Source organism: Oncorhynchus gorbuscha, linkage group LG24, assembly GCF_021184085.1.
Source record: "Oncorhynchus gorbuscha isolate QuinsamMale2020 ecotype Even-year linkage group LG24, OgorEven_v1.0, whole genome shotgun sequence".
NCBI classification, from domain to species: Eukaryota; Metazoa; Chordata; class Actinopteri; order Salmoniformes; family Salmonidae; genus Oncorhynchus; species Oncorhynchus gorbuscha.
The window spans coordinates 5,993,072-6,015,562 of NC_060196.1; the positions used below are offsets into that span (position 1 = coordinate 5,993,072).

The 22,491-nt window shown below is 44.9% G+C and overlaps 1 protein-coding gene across 3 annotated transcripts; it reads right to left on the reverse strand.

Annotated features, from left to right (window-relative positions):
• Window positions 1-95: 95 nt before the first annotated feature.
• Window positions 96-15,328, reverse strand: pkd2 (polycystic kidney disease 2). 3 transcript variants are annotated; one of them, XM_046325464.1, is made up of 16 exons: window positions 15,212-15,328; window positions 14,278-14,767; window positions 13,883-13,996; window positions 7,193-7,326; window positions 5,507-5,757; window positions 4,996-5,220; window positions 4,472-4,700; window positions 4,054-4,224; window positions 3,598-3,779; window positions 3,274-3,394; window positions 3,047-3,145; window positions 2,611-2,732; window positions 2,337-2,454; window positions 2,075-2,238; window positions 1,752-1,899; window positions 96-1,455 (listed from the first exon to the last, which is right to left on the reverse strand). In XM_046325464.1, exons 2-16 carry the CDS (start codon window positions 14,723-14,725, stop codon window positions 1,234-1,236), a joined length of 2,748 nt encoding a protein of 915 aa, XP_046181420.1. In that variant the 5' UTR covers window positions 14,726-14,767; window positions 15,212-15,328; the 3' UTR covers window positions 96-1,233. The 3 variants fall into 3 exon arrangements, with proteins under 3 accessions (XP_046181420.1, XP_046181421.1, XP_046181422.1); XM_046325465.1 differs by having other exon boundaries at window positions 14,278-14,748; window positions 15,212-15,307; XM_046325466.1 differs by having other exon boundaries at window positions 2,075-2,235; window positions 14,278-15,283.
• Between the last annotated feature and the right edge of the window lie 7,163 nt (window positions 15,329-22,491).

The following is a 22,491-nucleotide window of genomic DNA, read 5'->3' on the forward strand; positions in this document are numbered from 1 at the left end:
TATTCAAGGTTTAGAGTCACTGTCGATGTGTTCAAACGTATCAAACAACGACCCGGATTAAATTTACGATTTTTTTAACACACACCACTTCATCGTTTTAGCATCACAACACACTTTATTTATTTTTCACACCTTTGATATACAGTATGTAACCACAAAAAAATTACAAAACAATACGACTACAAAATACTGCAAGGCACCGTACATAATAATACACACGAGGATCACATGACCCTAGATGCACTCCGAATCGAAGTTTGTTTCAAGTTACAATATGTATCATATTATGCATTTATAAGAAGGGTGTTTTGTAAGTCATTACAAAGTGATATAGGTTAGTAATTATGACAGGATGAGCCACACTTGTAACTATATTCAAATGACAAAAAAGGAAAGCAGCAAATGAACGATCGATGAGACCATTTCCTGTGGAATATCAAGATGTGCGTGCGTGCATATACGGTGTAACCAAAAACCAAAAGCCCTTGAGCTACGTACCCGCACAGGAAATGACATGATATGCCGTGTATTCTTAGAATATAAACCAAATGGAAATAGCTTAAGAGGCTAGTTCATTTACATCACATGTAATATCTCCAATATAATCAAAACCTTCATTGTGTCCAGCATCTTCATGTACCCGAATTCTTCATTTTAAACACTACAATCATGTACTTGTGCTTGCACTGTAAGCTTTGTAAATGTATCAGGTCATATTTTGCTTGCCTTAAAGCATGTACCATCTTATAGATGGCGTACGTAGGACTGTTTTCAGACCATATGAGTCTATTGGGTGGGTTTCACTCACACTCTTGGATAGCTGAGGTGCTGTGCACGTGACTTTGCCATTGTGGTATCATGTGTAAAGATTTCAAACAAACAGAGGGATGATGATGGGACCATGTACTGGTATATAATGTAGAACACGACCAGAAAGGACATTTACACAAGGATATCTTCATTTGTGCCACAACCAATGAATACAATCTCGAACCTCACTAAAATGTCTCTTAAAGTTACACTTAGCCTCCGATAGGTCCAAATCCTTACTTAAAATTTGATTGCGTAACTCGGACTTCCACGATAATCTTCCATTGAGGTCAATGGGAACATTTTCAAAAAATTCAAATTGCATGCACACATCTCAAGTAAGGATTTGGCGCTTAGAACCTGTAAAAAAAATACTATAATGTCCCTTTCTCGTTACCGTGTAATTTTCTGGTGGGCGGAGTTTTACACGTGGCCACTCCCATTACCCCCAGCATCCACCCCATCAGTAGAAAGGGAGGAGGAGGGGCGGGGGCGTGGTTGGGCACCTGGACCAATGGCAGTGGCGGGCTGGTGATGGCTGACCTGTGAGACAGTGTCGTCAGACTCCCAGCGCTCTAGCTCCTCCCTTACCAGCCGCTCCATCTGCTCTCTCTGGACGTCCGTGTCCCGACCCTGCCTCTCATCCTGGGGGAGGGGGAGAGATTTGATTTGATTAGTATCTTTTAGTCATCATTTCGACTAATCTTCCAAGAGTCCCTAAACATATAACACACTGTTACAAAGAGACATAATACCCTAACATATTGACCAGATAAATAGTCTACAAGTCAGAGAGGGGGGGGGACAAAAGGGAGAAGGGAGATGTTGGAAGGAGAGAGATGGACAGAGAGAGGGGAAGGAAAGATTTTTAAAAAGTGTTTGGTGTGGGCGAGATGGGCATGTGTGTGTGTGTGTGTGTGTCCATGTACATTCCGTCTCACCTCCAGCACCCCCTCCAGCAGTTTTCCCAGCACGTCTCTCCTCTTGAGCTTAGCTCTCTCCATGGCCTCCAGCTTCACAATCACTGCATCGATCTTAGACACTATACTACCTATGGAGTGCTCCATCCGGTCAACACGACGCACCAGCCTGGAATAGAACAGAACAATAATGTCAATAACATGTTTATATAACATGCTATATCCATAGTTACAACACATGGTTTAAAACATTTAAATATCAGGTACATCCTCTGTCGGAAACACACAGAGGACCTTTCAAAAGCCCAATACTTCAACTTGGCTGGTAATAGAACACGACCTACACTTGAAACTCTTCGTAGGGCACGCCCCCTGAGCTGCTGCCGCGGCGACGGGAGCTGTGACCGCTGTCCTCGTCGTCATCCTCCTCCGAGTCATCATGGCTACGGGGGAAGCTCCGCCCACTGGTGGGTCTGGGCAACGAGCTGCGCTCCAGATCCAGGTCCTCCTGGCCATATGTGCAGAGACACACTGAACATCTGCAAACGTGTGTGTGTAGCTCGTTGCCCTGTGTGTGTGTGTGTGTGTGTGTGTGTGTCCACTCACTCTCTCTTTCTCCAGGTCATCCCTCATCTGCTGGTGTTCGTGCTCAGTCAGCTCCTGGTCCCCACCGTGGTCATATTTGGCAAAGATGGCCTCAATCTCCTCATCCGTGTGGCCCTTTCTAAATACACAAACAACAACACATTTAGTTGTACTATTACATGTCACGTGTGTCTTGATGTCTTTCTTCGTATGTATGTATAATTTAATGAAATAGTGTATGTTTATGAATTAGTCAGTGAAACCCCAGTTTGGTTTCAGGCGCTGCAGCGGTCACCCTTTGAGGTCCTGGCGGAGCTCGCCGAAGTTGAGTTTCCCACCGGCCTGGCGCAGACTGTCTGATATGTCATCCACAGTGGTCTTCTTCAGTCTCAGCTTCATCAAGGCTTTGTTACAGCCCTGCAGGCAGAGAAACAACACTCGGACAAACTCAAGGACACCTATCAACTCTGAGGTGAATGTTGTTGCCATTTTCATTCTGCATTTAGCAGTTATTCAGTATTCATGTTGATAATATTCAACAGTAATGTAAAATTACATTAACTTGAGTCTCCTTTTCAATTGAACTCTTCACTTCATAGAATCTTAAATATGAAGTTGCTATGATACAAGTCAGCTTGCAGTTGTTTGAAATACTCAGCGACAATGACACGTTAAGGGATCACATACACCTACTAGAACAAATAACCCCACATACCATTTGGGTCCCGTACCTTTTTAATGAGGTCCGTCATCTCCATCTCAGACCTCTGCTGGGACATGTCTGCCTTCACCTCTGAGTAGGTGTCATTGATGATGGCCAGGAACATATTCTACAGGGAGACAAAAAACAGTCAGAGCAAACTTGAATCTCTCTAGATAATGTAGATCAAATAGTACAATATGAATATATATATCAATATAACCACACATTTATCAATGGTAGTATATCAAAACTCACCATGAGGATGAAGAAGATGAAGAAGACAAAGGTGATGAAGTAGATGGGTCCCAGGACTGGGTTAGCCTCCTCTATCTCTGAGAACTCAAAGTCTCCCAGGATGATGCGGAACTGGGTAAAACTACATGGAAAAGAAGACAAGAAGAAGAAGCTATGAAGAGGCTAAGATGAAGCTATAGAGGTGCGTTACCATTATAGTTCCAATGGGTCAAATTCCAAACAAAATTCAAATCAATCAATGGGAGCCCTGGTTGTCTGTGGAGAACCTAAAGAACTGAGAATCTTGGAACCTGGGTTGATTCCAATCAGACCAATGTTACTTACATGCAGGCTTGGAAGGTACTGAAGTCGTTGACCTGGGTGCCAAACACCAGGTAGGCCAGCTGAGCGTAGGCCAGGAAGATGATGAAGAACATGATGGCGAAGCCGATGAGGTCCTTGGCACAGCGAGACATGGTGGTGGACAGCTGGCTCATGGTCTTGTTGAAGTTGATGAACTTGAAGAGCTGAAGAGGAGAGATGAGCAGAAACCAGGTTACAATTCAAGTGTCTTTGAAAAGCGTTATATCAATTCTGTCTTTTTAAAATTTGTATTAAAATCATGCTAATATAGTCTCCGTTTATGGGAGCATACTTTGGCTTCTGCCAACAGGTCTGGACCTTTATGGCACAGGTAGTAGTACTCTCATCCTGTAACCAACTGTAGAGTGTCTGGTTCAAGCGCTGCTCCTGGTCAATTCCCACTCAATTGCGACATTCTGCGTGTCAAGCCATTCTTACCTTCACCCAGGAGAAAAGGACGATGACTGCGGCCATGTTGTTGAACGTAACCTGGAGGTGTGCCAGGGGCTCGAAGCTGGGGTGGGCGCTGTGGTTCTCCAGAAGGTCTTTGAGGCGATTGCTCACCAGTGATGTTCTGGTGATGTTGATGATTATGGCAGAAACACTCAACTGGAATAAGAGGAGGGAGATATTTGGAATCTCAACACAACAATATTTGGATCACAAACCTCTTCCCTTTGTTCCAATGTCTATACTAGCCTACCACTTAGAATGCATGTTCATTGCACTAACTCATTCTAAGTAGTATGCTAGTGTGGATACTGGAACAGAGCCCTTCTTTACTTGTTTCAGGGTGTTTCAGGGGGACTCCATCCCTTCCTACTCCCTACTAGGGCGGCCATCTTGAATTACGTACCACAACGATGAGGACGTCCAGGCAGTTCCACACACTCTTGAAGTAGCGCAGGCGGTGGATGCGTATCTCCAGGGCCTCCTCCACCACGTAGTACAGGATGAAGAGGCAGAAGGCCACCTCACACACCCCGACAAAGTAGTCCCAGCTGGACACGTAGCGAATCAGACGCACCGTCTGAAACTGCCAGGAAGTGACTACGCCTCCTGTAGCGGGGAACTCCACCACCAATCTGAAACATTCAATTCAACTGTATTTATCCCCGCAGTTAAGCAGACAGGTTCAACTGAATGAACAGGAGATATTCCGTATTCAGCCTCTCTAGGGTGAAAATCGAGGTTCAATGACACCAGATTGTGGATGAGGATGGTAGGTAACTAGAGAACTCCCATTGGATTGCATGAGTCATTGATCCCAACCATGGATGTTTTGAGAGCCTGGATTGAACCTATGTATCACCTATATAACCAGTGTGAAACAGTCCTAAGTAACATGTAATACGTATGTAATAACTCTGGGCTCTGTACCTGGCAATACAGAAGAGGTTGATGTTGCCGTTGTAGACGGAGAAGTCCAGGAAGACGGCTCTGGTTCCTCTGTCCAGCCACAGCTGGTGTTTTAGGGAGCGTAGCAAGCCAGCTGACTCATCTCTGGAACGGGCCAGGTCCTGGTAGTACCCCCCTCCACCGTAGGTAGCCACCTGGCCCCAGTAACTACTCCCATTCAGGCTGTTCTCCTCTGTGTACATCCACCTGGTGGAACGACAGACAGTCAGACTCATCATAGAGCCACAGTGAAACAGTTTGGCCTGGTATTCACTGGTGGCTATTGGTGAGTGACCTTATACGCCATACTTTTGTCTGGTGGACAGCATCCATAATGTGCTTTCGGTTAACACTAGAGCACATGTTGTAACTATTGCTTTGGTTTAGTCTCTAGTATTACAACCAATTGTAGCTTTATGGTTGCTTTCTTATACGTTACCATTGAACTATACTGTACATCTAACAGTAGTGCATAGTAGTTTAGGAGACGTACGCAGTTCCGTTCATGGGGCCAAAGGGGGCGCTGTCCTCGTTGCTCGGGGTGTACATGTTATAGCAGTCCTGCACCTCATCCCTAAGGTCCTCGTGCACGGAGCAGGATTCGTTGCGAACTTTGACCTGGCGGAGGCGGGGCACCCCCAGTAGCAGGTTCTCATAGTAGATCATACTGTGGTTCTCAGGGAGACTCTTGTTGTTGTACCACACTTCCCAATACATCCCGTTCAGGAAGGGACCCTCTGTGAACTGCATGGTGGAGAGACACGCACTGGTTAGAGAGAATTTCAACTGAAAGCTCTGCTGGTCTGTTAGGTTCTAACTAGATTCATGGAAATGCTCCATTGTTCTATTTGGTGTTAATTAATGTGATTTGAACTAAATACTTTTAAGTGCTGCTTTGGTTTTATGCTTCATATATACTACACAACAAAAACTATGTGGACACCTACTCGTCGAATATCTCATTCCAAAATCCTGGGCATTAATACAGAGTTGTAGAGGAAAAGCTTCTGGGACGGCTTTCCTCTACATGTTGGAACTGCTGCAGGGACTTGCTTCTATTCAGCCACAAGAGCATTAGTGAGGTTGGGCAATTATGCCTGGCTCTCAGTCGGTGTTCCAATTCATCCCAAAGGTGTTCGAAGGGGTTGAGGTCAGGGCTCTGAGCAGGCCAGTCAAGTTCCTCCACACCGATCTTGACAATTCATTTCTGTATGGACCTTGCTTTGTGCACGCAATTATTGTCATGCTGAAACAGGAAAGGGCCTTCCCTAAACCGTTACCACAAAGTTGGAAGCACATTCTAGAAACGTCTAGAATGTCATTATATGCTGTAGCGTTAAGATATCCCTTCACTGGAACTAAGGGGCCTAGTCCGAACCATGAAAAACAGCCCCAGACCATTATTCCTCCTCCAACAAACTTGACAGTTGGCACTATGCATCCTCCAAACCCAGATTCATCCGTCTGACTGCCAGATGGTGAAGCATGATTCATCACGCCAGAGAAAGCGTTTCCACTGCTCCAGAGTCCAATTAAGGTGAGCTTTACACCGCTTGTGTGCGGCTGCTCAGGCATGGAAACCCATTTCATGAAGCCCTGGCGAACAGTTGTTGTGCTGACGTTGCTTCCAGAGGCAGTTTGGAACTCAGTAGTGAGACGATTTCTTAAGCAATATGCGCTTCAGCACTTGGGGGTCCCATTCTGTGAGCTTGCGTGGCCTACCACTTTGCGGCTGAGCCGTTGTTGCTGCTTGACGCTTCCACTTCACAATAACTGCAGTTACAGTTGACCGGGGCAGCTCTAGCAGGGCTGAAATGTGATAAACTGACTTGTTGGAAAGGTGGCATCCTATGACGGTGCCACTGAGCTCTTCAGTAAGGCCAATCTACTGCCAATGTTTTTTTAATGGAGAATGCATGGCTGTATGCTAAATATTTTATACCTGTCAGCACTGGATGTGGCTGAAATAGACAAATCCACTAATTTGAAGGGATGTCCACATACTTTTGTATATATAGTGTAACTGAGCATGGGCCAAAGTAAATGCATTGGCATCTTTGTTATGCCATAACTAAGCACCAAGCTCTATTTTCCAATCAGACAAAAAAAAAGAAGCACAAAGCAGGAGATTAAACCACTGCATAGCAAACCGGGGAATTGACTCATTGAATTGACTCACCTTCCAGAATTCACCCATAGTTGAGAGGCTTCTGAATGTGGCTGTGTCCCCCGGGGACAGTGGTGTATCCAGGAAGAGCTGGGACATCACCTTGGTGTAGTAGTACATGTTGGAGCCTACCATCCCATAGGTCACTACACAACACAACAGAAGATGCTGTAAGAGTTTCTGTTCAGCATTTTCTAATAACTGTTTATTTAATTCATGCTTGTATACATAACCAATGTTTAAAATAATGAATAACGGCATTAATGTTATCCTATCGTTCTACTATATATTACTGTCATGCTACAGTTGTATTAGCCTATATTGTGTTTACCCCCATAGTCTATTGACACATCGGTGCATCAATCTAAGTAACAGAATTATAAAAATCCCCATCAAAATCCATCAGTTTAAAAGAAAACTACCCAGAAACTATCTTTTGGTATTTGTTTCATTTGTCCATTGTTGACATAGTCCCGAAATATGTGGCTTGTCAGCAATAAAGTTTTCAAGATATGTAACTTTCAAAATACAGAAATCATCCCCATATAATGCATTTTGCATCATATAATGCTGTATTTTAAGTCACATGATGGGATGATTTTTGTATTTTGAAAGTTACATATCTTGAAAACCTGATTTCTGACAAGCAAAACAAATGTCAACAATCGACTTATCAAACAAATACCAAACAATACCAAAGGTTTTGGGGTGGAATTTTCCTTTAAGCTCGAGATATATTTTTTTGTTGTTGCATGGGCTATGTCTCAATCCACCGCATCCGCCTGTGGCGGTCTTCCTCATCTGAGGTGGAAAGTGGCAGAGCTAGAGCTCTGTTTGTCCGACCAGGAGACATCTCTAAAAAAGATACTCTCTCAAGAAAACGTCTATAGCGTCTGAACGGTTTGGCCTACAAACTAATATAACCACTCTATAGAAAGGTAAGAATCTCACGAACATGATGGCTCTATGACAAGTGTCGTGGGACTTGTCTAAAGGTAACCCATACAAATGAAAGTATGGAGGTAGTTTTGTTCCAACAAGGGGTTAAATATGTGTAAAAAAAACTAAAACATTGCCTGATCTTTCGTGTCCTGGATATAGAACAGACACTTCCAAACCGTATTCCTTATTATACATTTTTGGACTGTCTTTTTTGCCATTTTGGAATGTGTTTATTCAATGTGTTTCTATGGGCTATAATAGTAAAGGACAAGGTCAATATTTTATTTAAAAAATATATATATTATATATATATATACCTAAAGGGGTCCTAAAATTTTAAATAAAATAGCTAAATGGTCCATGGTATGACTTTCTTAAAACAACCCCCTCCCCCCAACGGCTTACACTTCTAAGAAATGTATACAACAATATTGTGAACTACATCTTTGTGTTGATCATGTGTTTCTCTCTCTGAATGGTCCAACAGGTACAGTGCTGAACCTCAACATGGGGACCCCTCTGGGGTGCGTGCTCAGTCCCCTCCTGTACTCTCTGTTCACTCATGACTGCATGGCCAGGCACGACTCTCTGAATGGTCCAACAGTTACCAAATCCTGGCCTACCTCACTGAGGCCAAGACCTGTTTAAGATTCCACTGAAAACAGAAACGTATAGGGGAAAGGGAATAGCTAGTCAGTTACACAACTGAATGCATTCAACTGAAATGTGTCTTCAGCATTTAACCCAACACCTCTGAATAGGGCTGCCTTAATTGACATCCATGTCATTGGTGCCAGGAGAGCAGTTGTAACCCCAAACGTCTGTGTATACTTGAATCTGGTCAACCAGCTCCCATGCACAGGGAATAGGCTTACATTTCCACAAGCAGCAAAGTCACAGGGATAAAAACGTATTCAGCGTTCCATAGTCAATACAGGACTAAGAATGAATCATACTACACCGGGCTCGGATGTGCTCATCGGATTGCAAACTATCACAGACTACAAAGGGAAGCACAGCCGCGAGCTGCCCAGTGACACGAGCCAACCAGATGAGCTAAATTACTTCTATGCTCGCTTCGGGGCAAGTAACACTGAAACATTCATGAGAGCATAAGCTGTTCCTGACGACTGTGTGATCACACTCTCCATAGCCGATGTGAGTAAGATCTTTAAACAGGTCAACATTCACAAGGCCCAGGACCAGAAGGATTACCAGGATGTGTACTCCGAGCATGCGCTGACCAACTGGCAAGTGTCTTCACTGACATTTTAACCTGTCCCTGACTGAGTCTGTAATACCAACATGTTTCAAGCAGACCACCATAGTCCCCAAGAACACTAAGGTAACCTGCCTAAATGACTACCGACCCATAGCACTCACGTCTGTAGCCATGAAGTGCTTTGAAAGGCTGGTCATGGCTCACATCAACACATCAACACCATTATCCCAGAAACCCTATACCCACTCCAATTTGCATACTGCCCCAACAAATCCACATAGGATGCACTCTCTATTGCCCTCCACACTGTCTTTTCCCACCTGGACAAAAGGAACACCTAGGTGAGAATGCTATTCATTGACTACAGCTCAGCGTTCAACACCATAGTGCCTTCAAAGCTCATCACTAAGCTAAGGACCCTGGGACTAAACACCTCCCTCTGCAACTGGATCCTGGACATCCTGACGGACCGCCCACAGGTGGTAAGGGTCGGTAACAACACATCCGCCACGCTGATCCTCAACAGGCACGACTCTAACACCATCATTAAGTTTGCGGATGACACAACCATGGTAGGCCTGATCACCGACAACAATGAGACAGCGTATAGGGAGGTCAGAGACCTGGCCGTGTTATGCCAGGACAACAACCTCTCCCTCAATGTGATCAAGACAAAGGAGATGATTGTGGACTATGGGAAAGGAGGACCGAGCACGCCCCCATTCTCATCGACGGAGCTGTAGTGGAGCAGTTTGAGAGCTTCAAGTTCCTTGGTGTCTACATCACCAACAAACCATCTTGGTCCAAACACACCAAGACAGTCAAGACAAAACCTATTCCCACTCAGGGGACTGAAAAGACTTGGCATGGGCCTCAGATCCTCAAAAAGTTCTACAGCTGCACCATCGAGAGCATCCTCACTGGTTGCATCACTGCCTGGTAATGGCAACTGCTCGACCTCCGATCACAAACCACTACAGAGGGTAATGCGTACGGCCCAGTAGATCACTGGATCCGAGCTCCCTGCCATCCAGGACCTCTATACCAGATGGTGTCAGAGGAAGGCCCTAAAAATAGTCAAAGACTCTAGCCATCCTAGTCATAGACTGTTCTCTCTACTACCGCATGGCAAGCGGTACCGGAGTGCCAAGTCTAGGTCCAAAAGGCTTCTTAACAGCTTCTACCACCAAGCAATAAGAGTCCTGAACATCTAATCAAATGGCTACCCAAACTATTTGCATTGCCTCCCCTTTACGCTGCTGCTACTCTCTGTTTATTATCTATACATAGTCACTTTAACTCTACCTACATGTACATATTACCACAATTACCTCGACTAACCGGTGCCCCCGCAACATTAACTCTTTACCGATACCCCCTGTATATAGCCTCGCTGTTGTTATTTTACTGCTGCTCTTTAATTATTTGTTACTTTGAAAAAAAAACGTTTCTATTTTATTACATAACAATTATTTTTTATAATTGCATTATTGGTTAAGGGCTTGTAAGTAAGCATTTCACTGTAAGGTCTACTACACCTGTTGTATTTGGCGCATGTGACAAATCAAATTTGATTTGATTGTGGTTTTTTAACAATGCAGGGTTGGTTGATTTCAAGTTTTTAAGTATACGTTTTTCATGATGATTGATAAGAAAAGTATCGTCCAACCCGACTTATTCAGCATTCCATTGTAGTATTTGCTCTGTTGGACTGCATCCAGGTCCATATTTAAGCTATATCTAGATAAATATACATAAACAGTCCAACATACAGACATATAGCCCATATGGCTCATATGTATGCTATTTTCCAAGCCTCTATTTCATTGACTCCCACCTGGCTGAGAAACTGGCTGATCTAGCTCCATCTATCCAGCCAGGAAATGACTTCCTGATCCACCCAAAACCCCATTCTGGCACGGGAACACTTTTCCTCTCAGCAGCCGTGGTATAAGGAGTGGTGAAACTAGATTAATAGCATTCTGACTCTCGGTTGTGCTGTATTCTGGAACTTTCATCATCTTCCCACAATCCTTTTCCCAAACGTACAATAATAGTGACTAAACTCTAATGGAAGTTCCTGGCTTGAGGGAGCTTTTCTGATACGCTGCCAGAGTTGTTTATCAGACCTAAGGAGTTTGGAAAATGACTTTTCTGCTAGAAAAGCTGGTCAGCGGGAAAAAGTATCCTCACGGACAGACGTTATTATTAGTCCTAGCTAAGAGCAGCAGTTACATAGTAATACCACTTCAATATGTTTTCAAGAAAATATAAATGCGAGAGCACAAAAGTGCTATACTTGATAGGTGTATGTACTTGTACTACTACCTTATTACAAAGTAATTATATTGGTTTGCCTATCCTATAGTTATTCTGGTTCATAAACTGGGTTGTTTAAGCCCTGAATGCTGATTGGCTGACAGACGTGGTATATCAGACCATATACCACAGGTATGACAAAACATTTCTACTGCTCTAATTACGTTGGTAACCAGTTTATTATAGCAATAAGGCACCTCAGGGGTGTGATATATGGCCAATATACCACGGCTAAGGGCTGCATCCAGGCACTCATTATCCGTGGTATATTGGTCATATACCACACCCCCTCAGGCCTGACTGTTTAAATAATGCATGTCTACGAAGTGGGGCCAACATTTTGAATGCAAAAAGACTCTTATGATGCCCAACATGCATCCTCTGTGGGTGTGGGTGTTTTATTTTTTTTGTATTATTTCACTTTTGTTTAACCAGAGAAAATAGTCTCCAGCTTCAAAGATTTTTGCAGTTCATTCCAGTCATTGGCAGCAGAGAACTGGAATGGAAAGGCGGCCAAAGGAGGAATTGGCTTTGGGGTGACCAGTGAAATATACCTGCTGGTAGACTATTTTGTAAATGACATCACCGAAGTCGAGGATCGGTAGGATAGTCAGTTTTACGAGAGTATGTTTGGCAGCATGAGTGAAGGATGCTTTGTTGCGAAATAGGAAGCCGATTCTAGATTTTAGAGATGCTTAATGTGGGTCTGGAAGGAGAGTTTACAGTCTAACCAGACACCTAGATATTTGTAGTTGTCCACATATTCTGGGGCAGAACCGTCCAGAGTAGTGATACTGGACGGGCGGGCAGGTGCGGGCAGCAAACGGTTGAAGAGCATGCATTTAGTTTATTTAAGAGCAGTTGGAGGCCACGGGAGAGTTGTATGGCATTGAAGCTCGTCTGGAGGTTAGTTAGTACACTGTCCAAAGAAGGGCCAGAAGTATACAGAATGGTGTTGTCTGCGTAGAGGTGGATCAGAGAATCCCCAACAGCAAGAGAGACATCATTGATGTATACAGAGAAGAGAGTCGGCCCTAGAATTGAACCCTGTGGCACCCCCATAGAGACTGCCAGAGGCCCGGACAACAGAGATTGAGGGAATCAAGCTTAGATTGTAGAATGGCCGGGGTGTTAAGCATGTCTGCTAGGTCACCTAGCAGCACGAGCTCTGAAGATAGATGGGGGGCAATCAATTCACATATGGTGTCCAGGGCACAGCTGGGGGCAGAGGGTGGTCTATAGCAAGCGGCAACGGCGAGAGACTTATTTCTGGAAAGGTGGATTTTTAGAAGTAGAAGCTCTAATTGTTTGGGCACAGACCTGGATAGTATGACAGAACTCTGCAGGCTACCACTCCGCCCCCTTTGGCAGTTCTATCTTGTTGGAAAATGTTATAGTTAGGGATGGAAATTTCAGGGTTTTTGGTGATCTACCTAAGCCAGGATTCAGACACGGCTAGGACACCCGGGTTGGCAGAGTGTGCTAAGGCAGTGAATAAAACAAACTTGGGGAAGAGGCTTCTAATGTTAACATGCATGAAACCAAGGCTACGGTTACAGAAGTCAACAAATGAGAGCGCCTGGGGAATGGGAGTGGAGCTAGGCACTGCTGGGCCTGGATTCACCTCTACATCACCAGAGGAACAGAGGAGGAGTAGGATAAGGTTACGGCCAAAGGCTATAAGAACTGGTCATCTAGTACGTTCGGAACAGAGAGTAAAAGGAGCAGGTATCTGGGCGCGATAGATTAGATTCATGGCATAATGTACAGACAAAGGTAAGGTAGGATGTGAATACAGTGGAGGTAAACCTAGGCATAGAGTGACGATGAGAAAGATATTGTCTCTAGAAGCATCATTTAAACCAGGTGATGTCACCGCAGGTGTGGGAGGTGGAACTGAAGGGTTAGCTAAGGCATATTAAGCAGGGCTAGAGGCTCTACAGTGAAATAAGACAATAACCATTAACCAGAACAGCAATGGACAAGGCATATTAACATTAGGGAGAAGCATGCGTAGCCAAGTGATCATAGGTGTCCAGTGAGTAGTTAAGCTGGCTGGAGACACGGCGATTCAGACAGATAGCGAGCCGGGGCTAGCAGGCTAGCAGAAGGGCCTTAGAGGTAAGTTGTGACGGAAGAAGTCTGCTGTAAGCCTCCTCATGCGGAGCCTCCGTGTGTGTGTGTGTGTGTGTGTGTCCCCCCGTGTGTGTGGTACTTACAGATACACAGTGTGATAAGGAAGATGACATAGGTGACCATTTCTCTCAGGACATTCCTCAGGTACCTCTCTCTGCTGCTGTCACTGTCCTCCATCAGCTGAGTACCCCATAGAACTGGGGGAAAAACATTTCAACACACACATTAGTATCCTTCCTTAACCATCAATGCTCGGCTTGAGATGCCAGTGCATTACCAATGAGGGCAGCTACAGGTGTGTGTTGACCTAAGTGGTGTATGGAACAGTGAGGAAGAACGGCCAGAGAGGTGTTTGAGCCAATGACCCAGGTCTCTACAAGTTAAAGGGCAAGTGCACTACCTCCTGTGTCATAAAGGTCCAGACCTCTTGGCAGCTGTAGTGTTCTTCATACAAGGAGGAAACGTAAGTGATACTAACTTCTTATTTTCTCCAGTATCCTCTTCCCACAGCTTTTGATGTCATGTCTGTCTTGCTGCAGGGCATCCACTGTCGGCGTCGGGTATAATCCACGGTGGATGCGGGTGCTGCTCCCTCCAGCAGTGTAACTTCCCAACCCGCTGCTGCAGCTACTGCTGGAGCCTGTGGACACTGATCTTCTCCCCGGGCTAGCCGGAGGCCAATCGGCCCCCATCATCTCTTCCTCCGGTTCGAACCCCGGGTTGTCCCGACTCCAGGCTTGTCTTGAGGGAGGTGATGGTGTGCCTATGGCGCCCCCGAGCCCCAAATCCTGGTGCTGTATGTTCTCCATCTCAATCCCCTCGCTTGTGTCCAATCTGTGCGGCAAGGACGCACCCGCTGCACCCGTGGCGGACCTGCCAGCCTGATTCTGCTGCGGTTGTTGTGATCTCACCCGAGTCGAGCTCATTGTTAGTCCAATTCACTGAAAAGCTTTTAAAGGCCAGACAAACTACATTTACAAAACGTTAAAATCAATTATGTGTCTAGCCACTAACAAGTGCTATGTTTATGTCACGCTTGACGCGCATATCAGAAAGGAAATGTTTACGCACACATTAAAATATGTAAGAAAGTTGCCCAAGTTCAAACTCTGCAAAACAATTTCGGGAAACAGATGAACTAATTTTGATTGTTTGTATATGTTCCTCTTCACAGCAAATATACTTCGAAACGTAAATTGCTTTCTAAGAAAGAAAAATAACAGAACTAAAGTTTCTGTCTTCAAGAAAGTGAGCGTCTGCGTAGTTTTAGATCAAACTATTGCAAAAGTGGGTATATCAACAACAACAAATATATATAGTTACAAAACTAATTTGTAGCCTAAACATTTACTAATGAAACTGAAAACTATCAACGAAATGCCTCGTTTATGGAAAAGAAGCCAAACACTTTCCTTGTCCCAGGCCAGCCATCTTGTTCTTACTGTTCCCCCAAAATCTCACATTCTCATTTGTTGGAGACTCAGATTACATTAGAAGTCATGGCGTCACAGACACTGTGGCATGCACCTCTGGAAAATACAGCACAGTCGAATGTGTAGGGGTGAATCACTTTTGGTAAAATACAATTTCACGTCTTAGAATTGTACAATATAGAATACAATATAATATAATCAAGTTGCTGTGCATTCCGTCATTATTAAACGAGTGAAAAAAAAAACATGTCAATATTTATTTCTACAGCAGTAAACTATAATTGCCTTATATGGCTCAGCAAAACACTTTTTTTCTCCAAAGGTTTATATTCGTTTTTGTTCGTTTTCTGAGCAATTTCTATTCAGAATGAGTGTTTGCAGTGCTGTGTATGGAATGAGAATGAATAGCCTACTATTTAGAATGAATAAAATCACAATTTGTCATTAGGACATTATTTTAGGGCTAAATGCATGTGCCTTTAGAAACAAAAAAACTTTACTTTGTATAACCACGTATGTTTGGGTCTGGGGCTGCTAAGCAACAAGACAGTCCTGCAAAACACCTGGCCAGGATTGGATGTGATTTGGACCCAATAATTGAGTGACATTTCTAAAGGCCAATCATATTTCTTTACATGGAACAACAGTATTTCTACTAGTACCTCCATAGTTATTCGCTCACTTGGTGTGTTCTTTTCTAGCAACATTGTTACTGTATTACCTTTACTCACTGTTGTGTTATTCATGTCCATTAGATGGCGCTCATTCTCCGGTTTTGATTTAAATTACCCACCGGCTCAATTCACAAGGGAGTTAACTCAAGGTAGTTACGTCAAGGTAACAATCACTGTTCAAGAAAGTACTCTTTTTTTTATATATAACTTATAACAAACGCACAGTATACCTTCGTTGTTCTTCACCCTTTACATTGTTTGCTCAAGGACTGATAACTATACACCCACTGCTGTTAACAACATTGCTGAATTGGATTGATAGTTCCTTGACTGAGTGAATCATCATGACTGATAAGATGTTGCGTTCTTCTCTCAGAACAAGTCTCTACAGTTCAGATAAGGAGAGGACAGCTGTGGGGGAACCGCCAGCCTGATACAGTAATGTGGCCTGTACAGATGGTATGCTGTTGGAATTGAGGGTTGGGTAGGTTACTTTCTAAATGTAATCCTTTACAGTTACTGGTTACCTGTCCAAAATTGTAATCAGTAACGTAACTTTGGGATGACCCAAATTCAGTATAATCTGATTTACTTTCAGTTACTTAGGAAGAATTAGAGGAAGACAAGAAATATCCATCAAATGCATTTGGTGTGTCATCAGAGTGGTCTCTGGCGTGTGGTCAGACTCGTTCAGGTGGAACAAACTTAACTTCGCAAACATCCTTTCTGAATATGAAAGTTATCTGATTATAATACTTTTTGCTTTTTAATTTAACTGATTACACTTACAGTTTTGTTGTAATAAAATTACTCCCTAACCCTGTTAACTAAGCAATATGTTATCCTTTGTTGGGTACTTGAATCATATTCAGTAGCAAGTAACAACATCAATAGGATATGATTAGTAGTGGTATATCTGATCATGTTTTGGGGTGAAATCACTTCATCAATTACAACTTTATTTTAAAAATGGCGGCGAAACAACCAAAGTCCTGGCAAACATTTTACTTTTCTAACACTGTCCCGCTTCAAAACAAACAAAAGAATCAAGAATATGATGTAATATTTCCATATCATAGCTATTTGTCAAAACAAGGCCTCTGGCACACTAAATTTCACAATAGGCTCTGTGCTGTATCACAAAGCACTGGCATGAGAGGGTTGTTTAATTAGCATATATCAGCCTTCATGATAGATTTCCATGGGAAAGAGACTTCAGATCATTTTTTGCCAACAGTGCTGTCCGTGTTCTATCTGCAGTGACTATCCTCCTGATGTTATCTGATGACAAAGACGGTAGGTATCATCAATATAGAGTTGGCTGTAACTATTTACAAATGGTGTTTTTTTCTCAGAGACTTTGTACCATGTGTTCTAAAGTAAACCCTTGTATGGGTTATTTTTGCATTTATCAAGCTTTGTGATGTCATGATGTATTCTTCATAGAATCAACTCTTTCTTTCTACAATCTATCCCTAATGGTGATGAGATCTAATTAGAAACAAGCATACCATGTTACATAACTGCCTCTTGCAACACTGTATAAGTCCCAAATGTCACCCTATTCCCTTGTGCACTGTTTTAGACCAGGGCCAATAGGGCACTGGTCAAAAGTAGTGGACTATATACGGAATAGAATGTCTATTGGGACGCACACATTGTGTGTAATGTCAAGAGATCTTTTCATATGATGTCATGCCATTAGGTTATCAAAAACATTATAGGTGAGTTGTTCATTGCCTTCAGTCAGAACGAACAAAAACAAGCATTCCTTTCCTTGGATCAAAACATGATCGTTTTTATCCTCGACAGGCAAACGTGTATGCTTGTCGAACATCTCATTACAAAATCATGGGCATTAATATGGAGTTGGACCCCCTTTGGTGCTATAACAGCCTCCACTCTTCTGGGAAGGCTTTCCACTAGATGTTGGAACATTGCTGTGGGGACTTTTCTATTCCATTCAGCCACAAGAGCATTAGTGAGATTGGGCAATGATACTGGGTGATTAGGTCTGGCTTGCAGTCGACGCTCCAATTCATCCCAAAGGTGTTCGATGGGGTTGAGGTCAGAGCTCTGTGCAGGCCAGTCAAATTCTTCCACATCGATCTCGACAAACCATTTCTGTATGGAACTTGCTTTGTGCACAGGAAAGGGCCTCCCCCCAAACTGTTGCCACAATGTTGGAAGCACAGAATCGTCTAAAATATTATTGTATGCTGTAGCGTTAAGATTTCCCTTCACTGGAACTAAGGGGCCTAGCACGAGCCATGAAAAACCTCCACCAAACTTTCAAATCAAATCAAATTGTATTGGTCACATACACGCATTTGGCAGATGTTATTGCGGGTGTAGCGAAAAGCCTGTGCTTCTAGTTCTGATAATGCAGAAATATCAAACCAGTAGTATCTAACAATTTCACAATATATACCTAATACGCACAAATATAAGTAAAGGAATGGAATTAAGAATATATAAATATATGGACGAGCAATGTCAGAGCGGCATAGACTAAGATGCAGTAGAATAGTATAGAATAAAGTATATACATGTGAGATTGGTAATGCAAAATATGTAAAAATTATTAAAGTGACATTATTAGAGTGACTAGTGTTCCATTTATTAAAGTGGCCAATGATTTTAAGTCTGTGTATATAGGCAGCAGCCTCTCTGTGCTAGTGATGGCTATATAACAGCCTGAAGGCCTTGAGATAGAAGCTGTTTTTCAGTCTCTCGGTCCCAGCTTTGATACACCTGTACTGACCTCGCCTTCTTGATGATAACGGGGTCTACAGGCAGTGGCTCGGGTGGTTGTTGTTGTCTTTTAAATTGTCACTATGCATTCGGGCAGGTAGCGTTCTCCTGGCATCCGCCAAACCCAGATTACTTTGTCGGACTGCCAGATGGTGAAGAGTGATTCATTACTCCAGAGAACGTGTTTCCACTGCTCCAGAGTCCAATGGTCGCCGAGCTTTACACTTCTCCAGCCAACTTTTGGCATTGCACATGGTGATCTTAGGCTTGTGTGCAGCTGCTCGGCCATGGAAATCCATTTCATGAAGCTCCCAACGAACAGTTCTTGTGCTAATATTGCTTCCAGAGGCAATTTTGGGGACAGACGATTTTTACATGCTACACACTTCAACACTCGGCAGTTCTGTACTGTGAGCTTGTGTGGTCTATCACTTCACTGCTGAGCTGTTTTCCACTTCACAATAACTGCACTTACCGCTGACCGGGGCAGCTCTAGCAGTGCAGAAAGTTTACAAAATGACTTGTTGGAAACGTAGCAATAGCATCCTATGATGTTGCCACGTTTAAAGTCTCTGAGCTCTTCAGTAAGGCCATTTTATTGCCAATGTTTGTCTATGGAAACTGCATGTCTGGGTGCTCGATTTTATACACCTGTCAGCAATAGGTGTAGTTGAAATAGCTAAATCCACTAATTTTAAGGGATGTCCACATACTTTTGTATATAATGTGTATTTTCACGTATCTTCATTATTATCATCATCATAAATGGTCATCCATTTCTTATCCTTAACAGGTAAAGGTGTTACAAACTGTCACAAATATTTCCGCAGTGAGTATTTTCATTATCATCATCATAAATGGCCATTCATTTATTGTTGACTGTACAGTTTGTGTTTCAATAATATTGTAATAAACATTTACTTTTAGTGGGCAATTCTGAACATGAACAATTGATCCATTCCATTCTATTTTGGTTCCTAGGGCTCCAGAAGCGATCTGAGGACGTCTGGTTCCTTGAAGGCTATCAGGTCACCCCGAGGGACGAGAAGAGGGGAAATGGGTGTAAGGAGTTCCAACTAACCCCTCCACTCCCCCTCCCAGACCACCACAGCCTTCCCCCCTGGTGTAGCTCTCCCTTCCACTGGGGCATATTTTGTGTGCCCCATGGTGGTCGATGTGGCTGGGAAGAAAATCTATTCGCCTGCCAAGTTCCCAGACATGAGAGAGGTATAGCAGGGCACACAGGTACAAGTCATGCCCATGCCTGCTGGGAGCAATGTGCAACAGTCTGGTAACCTGACAAGGCCTGGGTCCAACCAGTCCTGGTCATCCCTCAGTCCTCTTCACTCCCCCCCTGAGAGAGGGGAAGGGGAGCTATGCTCCACCTGTAGTGGTGGTGATCTAGGTGTGTATACAATACTAAAAGCTGTTAACTCTGCCAATGATGTCAAAGTGATGCTCAGTCTGTACCCTGTACCCCCCCCCCCCCCCGCCTGACCACTCTGCCTGCCCCTGAGCCTGCCTGCCGTCCTGTAACTTTTCCCCACCTCTGGATTACCGACCTCTGCCTGACCTGACCCTGATCCTGCCTGCCGTCTGACCCTGATCCTGCCTGCTGTCCTGTACCTTTGCCCCGTTGCTGTATAAACATTGTTACTTCTGAGGGCTTTCACCTGGGCTACTGCTGTGTGGGAACAACAGCCGGCCATATGCGCTGGTCTGGAGGGGTTTGTGGGGGAAGTGAGGAAGGTCTTTGATGCCCCGTTCTCCTTTTAGACGCTACGCTGGTGTCCGAGCTGAACATCCCCACTCAGCCCCTCTCCATTCCCATGGACGTTAGAGCACTGGACGCTCGCTCTATAGGCAGAGTCACCCAAAACACCACTCCCATCAACCTACGGGTGTCAAGAAATCACAGCGGGACTATCCAGTTCCTGCTCATCAAGTCGCCTCTGATTCCAGTGGTATTGGGATTCTCCTGGCTCGAACAACACAATCCCCTCATTAACTGAGCCCGTTCTGCCACAGCCATTTCCTGAAGTCAGCACAACCTGCCCCGGGACGTCTTCCTTGGGGCTCGGAAGGTGCCTTGGATCTCTCCGCCATTCCAGCGGAGTACCAGGACCTCCGGGAGGTGTTCAGCAAGGCCCGGGCCATGTCGCTTCCACCGCACCGACCCTATGACTGTGGGATTGACCTTCCCCCTACCACCACGCCGTCCCGGGAACGTCTGTGCTCTCTGTCGGGACCGGAGACCAAGGCTATGGATACCTACATTGGGGACTCCCTAGCTGCTGGATTTATTTGTCCCTCTTCCTTTCCCGCCGGCGCGGGGTTCTTCTTCGTGGAGAAAAAGGATAAGACCCTGCGCCCGTGCATTGACTACTGGGGACTACTGGAAATGTAATGGTTAAGGATCATCTCCTCTGCCCTCGAGCCGCTCCAGGGGGCCATTGTATATTCCAAGCTGGATCGACAGAACACCTACCACCTGGTGCGGATATGAGAGGGGGACGAGTGGAAGACCACCCTCAACACGGCCAGTGGCCACTACGAGTATCTAGTCATGTCCTTTGGCCTCACCAACGCCCCTGCTGTGTTCCAGGCTCTGGTGAATGATGTTCTCCGCGACATGTTTAAACGGTTTGTCTTCGTCTACATTGATGACATCCTCGTCTTCTCCCGCTCCCCTCAAGAACACATGCTCCACGTCCGGCAAGTCCTTCAACTTCTTCTGGAGAATCAGCTGTTTGTGATGGCGGAGAAGTGCGAGTTCCATCGCTCCACCATCCCTTTTGTGGATGACATCATGTCTGCTGGGAGTGTCATCAAGCAGTGATGGATTGGCCTCAGCCTACGTCCAGGGTGCAGTTGCAATGTTTTCTGGGGTTCTCCAACTTGTACTGTCGCTTTATCCGGGGTTACAGCACCCTGGCTTCCCCACTGTCAGCACTCACCTCGCCCAAGGTTCTGTTCACGTAGTCTCCAGCTGCTGACCAGGCGTTCTGGGACCTCAAACATCGCTTCACCACATCCCCCATCCCCCATCCCGTCCTGCCCTTGACCTCAAGCTACATCCCTGCACCTTCTTCTCCCATAGCCTCAACGCCACGGAAAGGAACTACGATGTGGGGAATCGTGAGCTTCTCGTGGTGAAGATGGCGTTGGAGGAATGGAGGCACTAGCTGGAGGGGGCGGAACAATTGTGTGGACTGACCACAAGAACCTGGAGTATCTCCGCACCGCCAAGCGCCTCAACTCCAGGCAAGCCAGATGGGCTCTGCTGTTCACATGGTTCAACTTCTCCCTCTCAAACCAGCCAGGATCCAAGAATGTCAAGCCAGATGCACTGTCCCACTGCTATAGTCCCACGACTACTACCCTGGAACCCGAGACCATCCTTCCCACTTCGTGCCTGGCGAGGGCACCCGGCAGCGGGTCAATAGGGAAGCAGGTCCGTGAGGTGCAGCGTTCCCAGCCTAACCCCGGGGGGCCCCTGATAACTGGATGTTCGTTCCTGATGCCGTCTGCTCTGCGGTCCTGGAGTGGGCCCACTCTCCAGGCTTGCCTGCCCCCCGGCACCTGTCGGTCCCTGGCATTTGTGCGACAGCTCTTTTGGTGGCCTATTATGGTCCCTGACATGTCTGCATTTTTCGCCGCTTGCACAGTGTGTGCACAGAACAAGACTCCTCGGCATGCTCCGACTGGCCTCCTCCAACCTCTGCCGGTCCCCTAAAAGGCACCTAAATGATTCTCAGACCATGAGAAACAAGATTATCTGATCTGATGAAACAAAGATTGAACTCTTTGGCCTGAATGCCAAGAAACCTG